The 13,452-nt window shown below is 41.5% G+C and overlaps 2 protein-coding genes across 2 annotated transcripts in view; both read right to left on the bottom strand.

Annotated features, from left to right (window-relative positions):
• The window catches only part of LOC132210462 (protocadherin Fat 3-like), a 118,108-nt gene that overhangs the window by 86,837 nt on the left and 17,819 nt on the right, over positions 1-13,452 (bottom strand). Inside the window, exon 2 of the mRNA XM_059650531.1 lies at positions 3,313-5,527. Coding sequence (XP_059506514.1) covers positions 3,313-5,527 — 2,215 coding nt within the window. The remainder of the gene's footprint in view (positions 1-3,312; positions 5,528-13,452) is intronic.
• LOC125458329 (protocadherin-10-like) lies at positions 707-5,774 on the bottom strand. The gene is made up of 2 exons (XM_048543532.2): positions 3,152-5,774; positions 707-2,282 (listed from the first exon to the last, which is right to left on the bottom strand). Exon 1 carries the CDS (start codon positions 5,621-5,623, stop codon positions 3,230-3,232), a length of 2,394 nt encoding a protein of 797 aa, XP_048399489.1. The 5' UTR covers positions 5,624-5,774; the 3' UTR covers positions 707-2,282; positions 3,152-3,229.

Raw genomic sequence — 13,452 nt, forward strand, 5'->3', positions numbered from 1 at the left:
TCGTATTGAGTCCAAAAAAATTTTAATGTGCCAGACCAGTTCCTTCCATTTAAACTGGACTTTACATCTCACATCTCATATTACAGCGGTCTAGTGCAAACATTTGCACGTGTGAGCAAGATGGTGTCGTGAATTGAAGGGCTGGAGCCTACAGGTGCAGGCATTCAGCAAACTGATAACCCACACAGCATTTATTTTCAATTCTAAACATTCATACCACCATAATTTACATTAGGTTGGTTTCAGACCAGCACTTCGAAAATCAGTTTGGGGTACACCTCAATATTCATCATGCAAATACTTGGTTGGACCGAACAAAGTAGTCAAGGGAGAGACGATGTAAATTGTCCCCAAAACATTTGTCCTTCTTTGTGCATGTTGACACAAAATGTAGTTCTCATCAAGACGTGCAGCAGCACATAACCAATAAACTGCTGGACACTAGAGATGGAGAGGAATACCTGGTTGCCAATAATAGCCAATAATATGTGAAAGCTGAACTGCATTTGTGCACAATTTTAGAATTACGTGCTTTGTTGACAGTGAAGGGAATTAGGAAGGAATGATATTTGGATTTGGAAATTGTAGTTCTTTGGAAACAAAGAAATTAGCCAAAATTGCAAACATTTCGATTAGTTAAGTGCACAAAAGTTTAATCGTGTGAGCTACACTACAATAAACAATGCAGCAGAGCAAAGGTAGTGGCATAACTTATTTTGCATAGCATGCCAAAGATCTCAGAAGGCTCGTGGTCAACGAGAATAGATAGGAGACAACAGTCATAGTCAACAGAGATAGCAGGAACTGCAAATGCTGGAGAATCTGAGACAACAAGGTGTAGAGCTGGATGAACACAACAGGCCAGGCAGCATCAGAGTAGCAGGAAGGCTGACGTTTCGGGCCTAGTCCCTCCTTCAGACCCTTTCTGAAGAAGGCTCTAGGCCTGAAACGTTAGTCATAGTCAACAAACTACTTTATTTGTAATGCCGTCAGTGTTGATAAACATTCACTGGATTCAGAAAGTGAGCTCTTCTTTCTCTCCACAGATGCTGCGAGACATGTGAATTTCACAAGAAATTTCTGCTTTTCTTTCGGATCACCAGTATTTGCTTTTTTTTATTGTTATTATTTTGAATGCTGCTGAGAGAAGATTTCGATCTGTGTCGATTAGATGGGAGATACATGTAGGTAAAGGAACTGAAAGTCATGGTTGCATGTGGCAAAGGGAATGTATACCAGCAAGCATTGAAATGTTATTTGGTGGGAATGGTATACTAACAGAAATGTTTATATTGTTACAGGGCAAAAGACTAGAGCCATTGCTCAAAACTGATTAATAGAAGTCAAATTTCAATTTTAATGTACTTTATTTTTATTCTTGTTTTGTGGTTTAATTTTACTATTCAGCCATTCTATTTCCAGTGAATACTATAAATATGTAATGTCTTTTTTTTATCCTGTAGCATTTTAAAGCGACCTATGTTTCTTTGTAGGACCAAATTACTGCAGGTGCAGGAATCTATAATGTTTCGATGTATGTTCACAATCAGTAAAGGTCACAGTAGAAATTCATCAACGCTTCTTAGACACAACTTTCCGAACCCACAAGCACTGCCACCCAGAAGGACGAGGACAGCAGATACTTGGGAACACGATCATCTGAAAATTCCAACCTACTCAGCATTCTGACTTAGAAATATATTTCTCTTCCTTCGGTGTCACCGGGTCAAAATTCTGAAACTCCCTCCCTAATGTCATACCATGAGTCTACCTACAGTGGTTGGAGTACAGTACTTCAAGAAGGCAAATCATCACCGACGTTTCAAGGATAACTGGGGAATAAGTCATTAGCCAATCAGCGACACTCACATCCCATGAATGAATGAACAAAAAATACTTAATATGTAATAGATAAAAATTCTATATCTCAGTGACAATTCAGCTGGAGTATTGTGGCCAACACTTGGCATCACAACTATAGTCGGAATGTTGACAATGTTTTGGATGTTTTTGATCCAAAGAAGATTTTTAGGTCGGTACATGTTGACGGTTTCAGCTGTATGGAGAAATGACAAAAGACGGCTTTTCACTATTCTGAGCGTGGAGAAGGTTAAAGGACATTCAATAAATTCGTCCAAAACTTTGAAGAGTTTTTATAAACTAAACACCAAGGATCTGTTTGTGCTGACAGAATGGAAGTCGTCAAAAGGCATCTAGATGTGAATTGACGATTTATTTCTTTCCTGAGAGTGATGTTCTGGAATTGAGTCACTTGAAATGTTCTGGAACGAGATTAGATAGTAATTTTCACGAGGGAACTGGACATGCATTCAAAAATAACAGAAAACGAGGTTAGTTTTGTGGGCTCCAAGAAGCAACTAAATGTGAAATGTCTGGAATATGTGACCAACAAACCAATGATTTCATTCAAGTGTTCAGCACAGCAGAGACTGGTTCTATTTTCCCCTTCCTGTACAATATCAAATCTGATGGAAATACAATTTATTTTCAGAAATTGTGAGTCATGTTTTGATCCACGCATTCATTACTGGCAAGTGTGAATGGCTTCATGTATGTATCCATACAATCAATTATACTCACGAAACCTAGAAACAGAAAGAACACAGTGTGGAACTGGAGGAACACAGAAGGCCAGGCAGCATCAGAAGAATAGGGAATCTGATGTCTCTGGTCGAGACCCTTCGGGAAAAAGAAACGTTTTTTTTTAATTCTGAAGGGCCCCGACCTGAAACATCAGCTTTCCTTTTCCTCTGATATACTGCCTGGCCTGCTGTGTTCCTCCAGCTCCACGCTGTGTTACCTCTGACTCCAGCATCGGCAGTTCTTACTATCTCTGAAAACAGAATTACAAATTTTCGTCACATGCAATGTTACTGGTTAATTTATTCAGCCACTGATAGTATATTTCCGATTCAAATCAGTTTAATGTGCATGCTATACAACTCCCCAGCAGATAAACAGAGGAAACTACAATGATGCGTACTTCATCAATGCAAAATTTGCAAAAACCTTTTGAGAATTCATGGGAACGTTGACAGGATACGGACTAAAGACAAAGTTTATACTGAGCAAAACAGAAATTAAGCTAGCCTGTTGCACGTCCGACAATAGCCATATACAAACATCCTACCTACTGCTTCGTCAAACGGCAATAATATTTCATCGCGGCGATTTGTCCAACATTCTCGGCGTGACAAATGCTTCTAAATTATTTTCTTGTTCCGGTTTCCTGGCTACCCAGGTTGTTAAAAGGCAAAGTAGGATGGCAGGGCTTTAGAAATAAAAAATCACTTTTCGATGATTCTGGTGATAAACACACTGTGTAGCGATATCCTTCAGTCTGACAAGGTACAGTATAGTTAATTGGCTCGTTTGTTGCGTATCCCCGATTAAAGACATCTGTCGAATTCCTACGGTCGTGACAACGTGCATTAGAATTATAGTTTCCATTAATACGACTTCCTTGCTTCAACTTCAAAGTCACGAGAAGAATAATTGTTATAAGAAACAGAAAGGAAGTTGATCCAAAAATGATAATCAAATAACGATTCAAATAAGAAAAGTACTCAGGCTGCAAAGGTTTGTTAGTTCCATCCAAAGATTGCTCAGTAATATTAGATAAAATTGAAACCACGATTGTGGCCGTACTGGAGAGACTCGGCTGTCCATTGTCCTTCACACAGATTACCAGTTTTTCTGTTATTCTGTCTTTGTCGTTTAAGTGCCGTGTTGCTCTAATTTCGCCAGAGAGAAGGCCTACGGTAAACAAATTGCGACCAGTAGCCTCTACAAATTGGTAGGACAGCCGTGCGTTTTGGCCGGAATCGGCATCTGTTGCTAGAACCTTGGTGACCAAGTAACCTGGATATACGGACTGGGACGAAATCTCCATCGTTGCAGAATCGTTCCACGTTAAAGGAGAAGTGATAACCGGCGGATTATCATTTTGATCTAAAATTATTACATTGACACTAGCAGTGCTGCTCAATGGTGGTGATCCACCATCCTGGGCTTGAATTTGGATCTTGAAATGCTTCATTTGCTCATAATCAAAGGAGCGCAGTGGGTATATGTTGCCCGTTTTGGAGTTAATCGTGACGTAAACAGACGCAGACTGTTCTTGCGATTGACCTCCCAGAATAGAATAGAATACTTCTCCGTTCCTACCCAAGTCAATGTCTAGCGCCGTAACAGCGAATATGGATATGCCTGGAATATTGTTCTCCATCAGATACACGTTATATGAGGATTGTGTAAACCTCGGTGCGTTGTCATTTATATCAGTTACCGAAACTGTTACAACTTTGCTTGTGGTTAGTGGAGGCGAGCCTCCATCCCAGGCTGAAATGGTAATGTTATAGAGTGACACCGTTTCCCGATCGAGAACGTCTCCTGTAATCAACTTATAACTGTTCACCACAGGGTGTTCGAGCTTAAACGGAATATTCCCTTGAATCTGGCACTGAACTTTGCCATATTTACTGGAGTCAAGATCCGTTACACTCATTAGTGCTATCACAGACCCTGGAGGAGTGTCTTCTTGCACCGCACTTGACACCAAAGTCACGTCTAATTCGGGGGCATTATCATTAATATCAATAATGTCAACCACAACTTTGCAACGTCCGGACAATCCAGGCGGAGCGTTATCGACAGCTTGTATGTCAAGATCGCAAACAGGTGATTCTTCAAAATCCAATGTTCCTTGAACTCTGATCTCTCCAGTTCTCGGATGCAAGGTGAACAACGCGCGATTCCTTTTAGTAACATGATTAGTGAAAGAGTACGTCAGTTCAGCATTGGTACCTTCATCCAAATCAGCAGCTTTAAGTTTTATGACCAATGTACCTTTGGCGGCGTTTTCTGGTACTTTCGCTCTGTAGATTTCTTGGTCGAACGTAGGTGCGTTATCGTTTGCGTCTACCACGTTGATGATAATCTGTGCTGTGCCAGATCTGTGAGGAACCCCGCCATCAATGGCTGTCAGTGTAAGATGAAATGTCGACTGCCGCTCACGATCTAGTGGTTTCTCTAATAACAGCTCGGCACTTTTACTCCCATCTCTCATCGACTGCACTTTGACAGCGAAGTGCCCATTCGCACTGATATGGTAAGTGCTGATTGTATTTGTGCCCACATCGGGATCGTGCGCACTTTCGAGGGGGAAACGCGCCCCTGTTGCAATTAACTCGCTGATCCGCAACGAATATTCTGCCTTCTCAAAACTGGGCGAATTATCATTTACGTCTATAATCTCGACTTCGACAGGATGCATTTCCGTGGGGTCCTTGAGCGCTATTTGAAAAGTAAAGGAGCAGGTGGGATTTTGTCTACAAATCTCTTCTCTGTCTATTTTTTTATTAGTAAATAATTTGCCATTTTCCATGTTTACCTCTATATATTGCCTTATGTCGTCGGAGACCAGCCGAAATCTGCGAGTCGATAATTCCCAAATGTTTAGCCTTAAATCCTCGGCGATATTCCCAACAAAGGCCCCACGCTCCATCTCCTCGGGAGTTGAGTAGCAGATTTGTCCAAAAACCAGATGGCAAACGCACGACAGGAAAATCAAAAACGCGTTGCTCGTCGGCGTATTCGTCATTTTTATTTATCAAGAAATTGTTCAAAAATGTCGAAACATATCTTAATCTGCTCCTAACGCAACAGCTATTTCAATGCATTTCTGACGACGAATGCTGAACTGAGAAATACAGCGACTGAAGGGGTGCAGCTTATCGGAACATGGCTGCACAATAGAGACGCAGACACAGTCTGACTCTTCTTTCTTTTCTTGGCGGAGAAGGTGAGTAGGGCAGGGGGAGGAGGTCGATCTCTGGCATCGTCCTGGCTCCTTATTGGTAGACAGCGACGCGAACAGTCTCAACCAATAACTGCAGCAACTGTTCTTAAAGCAAGGCTGTTGAGAAAATATTTGTAAATTGTTCAGTGTAATATATACGGGTGTGCAATAAAAATATTCTAACTTAAGTACGTAATAAGCGGCACTTTTATTTTTCGACTTATCATGAAGATAATACCTCACCACTTTCTTTGGGATTGTTTTCACTTGCACCTTAATATTAGCAACATGTGTTGGTATTTCAACTCCATGCTCTTACCCTCCAATGTAATTTCAAAATGTTAGATATTTGAACATTGGACATTTAGTTTGAAGAAGTACTAAAAGAAAATTGTCAATTTTAAGCCACCAAGATGAAAGCAACCGTAATTAATTAATTGCAAAAAAAATTGTAAAGGACATGAAATAGAGACAGGCGAGCAGTTTATTATTTGAAAAGTGAGAAGAGTAAAGTGAATGCTCCCACGGATATGTAATATGCCGATTAATGTTTTGTCATATTTTAATAACCTCGACTTATGTATAGGTGGTTTAATTTTAAATTTGTGGGACTTTTAAAAATAACAGAGAATGCAGAGGAGTGTTATAGACTTCTTTGAGACATAGCTGGAATACAGAGAAATATGGTAGAACAAATAGAATGCACAGACACGATGATACATCTCTGTGGGATATATAAGGAGAAGGATCCGACTCTCAACACCACCCCAAATCCCTATCCACACCTACTCAGGCAATTGCACAAGATGTAACACCTGCCTATTTACTTCCTTCCCTCTCGATGTAGGGTGCCAGGTGAAACAGTGAGCAACCTGTACTTCATTCAATCTATATTGCACTCACTGCTCACAATACAGCTTCCTCTACACTGGGGAGACAAAGTGCATACTGGGCGATCACTTTGCAGAACATGCATTTTCAATTCGCAACTTTACCCTGAGCTTCTCTTTTAGCAATGGCAGATATTATTGTCTTCCATCTTACCACACAATCGTATTCCCCAGCGAACATCTCTGGACTGGGCTTGCTACTGTGCTTCAGAGAAACTCAACTCAAGCAGGAAGATCAATACCTCATTTTCCACTTCAGAACCTTGTAAGCTTCTGGGATCTGTATTAGTTCAATCATTTCAGGCCCTCAGCACCTTCTCCTATGTCCTTACCTCATCCTCTGTGCATCATCACACGCTTGTCATCACAGGGGTTGCTACCACGAACAACCCATTATCAACCACGAATGGCCTCAACTAGCTGCTATTTGTTCTTCCAGGCTGATGTTCACCCCTTCCTTTATCTGTCCAAAAATATTTCTCTCTCTCTCTCTAGGCTCCATCTCCACCTATCATTCATTTATACCCGCTATCCTCATCACCGAACATTCTTCTAAATCCCAGCAAATACTAACCCAGTCGATCCAGTCTTTCCTCAAATGTCGGTTCTGTCATCCCAAGAATTGTTCTGATGAACTGACACTGGACTCTCTCAATAACAAGAATGTCCTTCAATAGCAAGAATGTCCTTCCTCAGAAAAGGAGACGAAAACTGTACACAATACTCAAAGTGTGGCCTCACCAAGGGCCAATGTAACTGCAGCAAGTCACACTTACTCGGATAAAAACCAAACGAACTGTGGATGCTGTAAATCAGAACCAAAAACAAAGTTGCTAGAAAAGCTCAGCAGACCTGGCAGGATCTATGAACGAAAAAAACAGAGTTAACATTTCGGGTCCAGTGACCCTTCCTCAAAACTCAGTTCTACTTACTCCGATATTCAATCTTCTCATTATGAAGGCCTGCATGCCATTAGCTTTTCTCACTGCCTGCTGCATCTGCTTGCCAACCTTCAGCAACTATTCCACCATGATACCTAGGTGACCTTTTCCTAAACTTCCACCTCTCAGATAATAATCTGCCTTCCAGTTTTTGTGACCAAATTGGATAACCTCACATTTATCCATATTATATTGCATTGGCAAATATTTGTCCACTCAGCCAGCCTGCCCAAGATAAATGGTAGGAACCTTGGCTACATAGAAACGGTAGAAGTAGTTTGGTGCTGTCTTCCACCAACAAAAGTTGATTCTAGAATAGTTGTTTGTTTTCAGTCTGAGAAAGATACAGTTTTGCTAAACAAAGGTATTAAGGGATGTGGACCAAAGTTAGGGAATGGAGTTAGACCACAGATCAGCCAAGATCTTCGTAAATGTCTGCATAAGTTCTAGGAGTTGAAATGCCTCCTCATGCTCCTATGTTTCCTATGTTCTTATTGCTTGCAAATTGAAGACAGTTCACAATCCTTGAGGGAGAAAGAAAAAGGAATGAGGGCGACAATTGTCGCAGCAAGAAGTTAAAACTGAAAAAAAGAAGAAGCCATCAAATGGCAGAACAAAATATCAGAAACTTTCAAAAGCAAACAAACACAATTGGAAGACTTTGGTAAACCAACACAGGCAATCAGAAGACTTCAAATAAACGTAAAAACATTACAACTCTGAATTCATTTTTGTGTTATACAGGAATAAGATGGCAGCTCAGCGTCAGAACACTGATTTACAATAGCGAGGTTAAAGCTCACAACTGTGTGGCATCGAAGATTCCAGAGATAAGGACAGCATTAGACTTACATCTGAAAATACAGAATCATCAGGACTGTACAGTGTATTCAGTCAGTCCTATAGAAGATGACGTCTTCAATAGGTAGAGTGAATAAAAAATACCACTGAAGGCAGAGACGGGTGGAGCTATGGCATAGTGATTAACAAAGCTGCTTCCCAATGCGAGGGATCCAGGTTCAATTTCATCCTCAAGTGACTCTGAGTGGAGTTTCGTTGCTTCCTCTGGGTGCTCCAGTTTCCCCCTCCCGTCCAAAGATGTGTGGGTTAGGTGGCCATGATAAATACACTAACAGTTTTGGAGCTGAGTGGCATGCTCTCTGGAGATTCGGTTTAGATTTTGTTAAGCTCAGTGGCCTGCTTCCACATTATAAGGATTTGATGATTTCTGAAGTTTATACTGAACGAGGACACTTTACCAAAATCGCCATGACAAGAGGAATTGATTTTTTCTATGAGATGAATAAAAGATTAGACAATCATATTTTTCCAGAATGAAATTTAGTTATAGAATCCTACATTGCAGAGACAGCCGTTGGCCCAAACTGGTCCGTGTCAACCAAAATGTCCATCCACACCAAGTCCATTTCCCTGCACTTGGCCCATATCATTTGAAACCTTTCCTATCTATGTTTTTGTCCAGATGTGTTTTAAATGTTGTGAGTGTACCAGCCTCAACCACATACAATAGCAACTCAAATCATATATGTGTCACCCTCTGTGTAAAAATGTTGCCCCTCAGATTCCCATGTATTCTTATCCCTCTTATCTTAAACTGACGCCATCTAGTCATCGATTCCCCAACCCTGGGAAAAAGACTGAGTGTGTTCACCCTATCCATGCCTCTCATGATCTTATATACTTCTATAAGAGCCCTGCTCGGCCTCCTATGCTCTAAAAATGTCTGAGCTTGTCGAACCTCTCCTCGTAACTCAGTCCCTTGAGTTCTGCCAACATTCTTGGAAATATCTCTGCACTTTTTCCAGTTTAAAAGCATTCTTCTTATGGCAAGTTGATCAAACCCGAACACAATACTCCAAATGCAGCCTCACCAATGTCATTGTACAGCTGCATCATAACTTGCCAACTACTGTGCTCAATGCTCTGAATCATGGAAGCCAGTGTACCGACAGCCTTCTTCACTGCGATAATGGGAACTGCAGATGCTGGAGAATCCAAGATAACAAAGTGTGGAGCTGGATGAACACATCAGATGAAGGGTCAAGGCCCGAAACGTCAGCTTTTGTGCTCCTGAGACGCTGCTTGGCCTGCTGTGTTCATCCAGCTCCACACTTTGTTATCTTGCCTTCTTCACTGCCGTGTGATTCCACTTTCAGAGAACCACGCACATGAGCTCCAAGGTCCCTCCCTTACAATACACTCCTTAATGCCCTACCATTCATTGTGAAACACCTACCTGTATTCAACTTCCCAAAATGTAATGCCTCACACTTATATATATTAAGATCCATTTGTTACTTCTCTCAGCCCCCTTTCCCAACTGATCAAGAAACTTGCTGCAATTTCTGATAACCTTCTTCACTATCTCTAAAACACTTATTTTAGTGTCATCCACAAACTAACTAATTATGCCTTGTACATTCTCATCCACATCATCAATTTAGATAACAAACAGCAATGGGCCCAGCACTGACCCCGAGGCACACCACAAGTCACAGGCCTCCAATCAGACAGACATCCTTCCAGTATCACCCTCGGCTTCCTACCATCAAATCAATTGTGTGCCCAAACTATCAACTTTCCCTGGATTCCATGTGATCTAACGTTCCAGAGCAGCCTACCATGTGGAACCTTACTAAAGGCCTTCCTGAAATCCAGACAGACTATGTCTCCTGGCCTGCTCTCACCAACCTTCACATTCACTTCATCAAAGAACACTAATAATTTTGTGAGGCATGACTTCCCACACTGAAAACCATGCTGACTACTCCTAATCAAACCCTGTCTTTCCCAATGCATGTATATCTTATTTTTTAGAACCTTCTCAGGTAACTTACCTACCACAGATGATAAGCTTACTGGTCTACGATTTCCAGGTTTTTCCTTGCAGCCCTTCTTTAATAAGGGCACATCATTCATTACCCACCCCCCTCCCCAGTCTTCCAGGACTTTACTTGTGGCTAACGATGATGCAAATATATTAGTCAGAGTCCCTGCAATTTCTTCACTAGCCTCTTGCAAGTTGCTTGGACATAACTGGTCAGGACCGGGGATTTATCCAACTCAGCACTTTCTAATGCTTCCAACGCCTGCTGTACTGTGGTATGGACTGTTCCCAAGATTCCAACACTAACTTCTCCAAGTTCCCAAGTCGTCATATCCTTCTCCATGGTGTTAGGTTCATTTTCAGAGACCCTCGCGGACTTGATGCAATAACAAGACACTGACTTGTTTAGAAAAACACAAATCCTTTTATTACAAAGCAAGTACAAACTGTGGAGAATCACTGTACTTAGCCCAACACAGAGTGCAGAGTCTCGTAAGGCATTCTTCCTGAGCAGCGGACACTCCCCGCTTTATATACTTTACGAAGTGCATTATACATAAAACAATTTTACATCTCACAATGACATGATGCTTGAAACAATTGCTATAACAGACAAAGACAAGATACAAAACAATTATTACATCAAGAACATAAAAGACCAGGATGTAGTATCGATTGTTTGTTGGGTGACTGCAAATGGCAGGAGACGATTTCAAGCTGTTAACGAGACAGATTGTAATTTCAAGGTGCCGACGTGTCTGGCTGGAACAAAGTCAGTGCCCTGGTCCCTTTGTCAGAGACAGAAGTTACGTACTTCAGAAGTGTCACACCTTTACAAATGTTCCTCACTTAACCTTATTTGAGACAGTTTCCGCATACCCCCGTGCAAGAAGATAAAGATTTGCACAGTTTAACTCTAATTCTATTCAGACAGGAAGCTTAAGGCAGATTCTGCATGCTGATGTGTAGAAAGATAAGGAGTTACAAAGTTTTAAACCTAATTTCTAGTTGGGCAGGAAGTTTGAAGGCAGTGTCTGCATGCCTATGTGTAGGCAGATAAAGTACGTTAATTTATAGAAGTATAGAAATCAATGGGATGTTATCCCAATAACATCTCAATGGTAAACACAGAGGAGAAGTCTTATTTGAGGACCACGCCAATCTCTTGCTGTTCCATACATACATGTCCACTTTGGTCCTTGAGGGGCTCTATTTTCTCTCTAAATATTCTTTTTCCTTTAACATGCTTGAAGAATCTCTTTGGATTCACCTTAAATTTCCCAGGCAAAGCTATCTCAAGCCCCCTTTTTACCCTCCTGACATCCTTCTACAGCAAACTCCTGTATTCCCTACATACCTCCAGGGATTCCCTTGATCCCAGCAGCCTGCATCTAAACCATGTCTACTTGCTTTTTTTTCTAGTCAAAACCTCAATATCTCTTGTCATCCACGGTTCTTTATGTCAAAGGAGTTTGGTAAATATCTGCAACGAGTCACCTGGAAGATGCACATTGCTGCTCCTGAATATTGGTGGTGAAGGAATTATATATTTGTGGATTTGGTGCGATTCAAATGGATTACATGGCACGTGATGGTGTCAAGCATCTTCATTGTTATAGGACATGAGCTAATCCAGTCAAATAGGTATCATTCATCAATCTCCAGACGTGAGCCTTGTAGGTAACAGACAGGCTTTGAAGACAGGAAAGTTGATTAGCTCACAGCAAGGTGATTGCTCCTGACCTGTTGTTGAAAGGAAGTATTTTTATAGCCAAACAAGTGCAGTTTCTGGTCAAGGGTCACCACCAGAAGGTTTACAGAGATTGAAATGTCATTGAATGTCAAGGGATGATAGTTAATTTCACTCATTTTGGAAATGGATGTGATATCACTTGTCACTGCCCAGCACAAACCTAAATGATTCCCAAGTCTGATGAAGGGTCTAGGCTCGAAACATCAGCTTTTGTGCTCCTGAGATGCTGCTTGGCCTGCGGTGTTCATCCAGCCCCATACTTTGTTATCTTGGATTCTCCAGCATGTGCAGTTCCCATTGTCTCTGATCACAATTTTAACCTCACTGCAAAACCTCTTCCAGGGATGCCCAACCTGAAGAAGTTACCCTCCACCCTCTGGACGAACCTCAGGGAATCTCTCTCCCATTGCACCTCTCTTGTAATCTATTTGGTTTTGAAACTGCTCAACCACATCCTGAAGCAAACCAGCTCTCTGTTGGAGGGTCTAGGCCTGAAACGTCAGCTTTTGTGCTCCTGAGATGCTGCTGGGTCTGCTGTGTTCATCCAGCCCCATACTTTGCTATCTTGGATTCTCCAGCATCAGCAGTTCCCATTATCTATGATTCCCAAGTCTTGCAGCATGTGGACACGGCCAATTTCAATATTGAACATCTAAAGTATCAGACACCCCAACTCTGACTTATGACAAAGGAAATGTGTCAGATAAAGCTATTCAAGAAGAGATGCAATCTCAAGACATGAATTCTGTTGTATTTCTCCAGAGACGTTGCCTGACTTGCTGCGTTCTCCAGCACATTGCATTTTCATTTATGATTGTTGGGGATCCTTCACCCCGAAGTAGTTCCCTGGCAGAGAGGTCCTGGAGTTGAGATGACTGACCTCCAACTTCAATAACCGTCTTGCTTTGTCCCAGCTACGATTCTGAACATAATTTTTTCTCCCAACTTCGAATAAACACCCACTTCACAAAAGCTTTTTGATGCCATATTCAGTCAAATAGCAAAACTGGAAGAGAAAGGGACGCGGCTATGAGGACAGATTACAGGAAATTAGGCAGGAATTTAAAACGTAGGTCCTCGAGGGTGTGCATACCTGGATTACCCCTGGTGCCACGATCTCGATAAAGCAAGATGAGAGGATAGACCAGGCGAATATGTGGTTGAGAAGCTGGTGCAAGGGAGAAGGTTTCACAATTTAC

This window comes from Stegostoma tigrinum, chromosome 13 (assembly GCF_030684315.1).
Source record: "Stegostoma tigrinum isolate sSteTig4 chromosome 13, sSteTig4.hap1, whole genome shotgun sequence".
Taxonomy (NCBI): Eukaryota; Metazoa; Chordata; class Chondrichthyes; order Orectolobiformes; family Stegostomatidae; genus Stegostoma; species Stegostoma tigrinum.

Bases quoted from the DNA above. Each gene is read 5' to 3' on its own strand.
- LOC125458329 (XM_048543532.2), bottom strand. From the start codon at position 5,623: ATGACGAATACGCCGACGAGCAACGCGTTTTTGATTTTCCTGTCGTGC.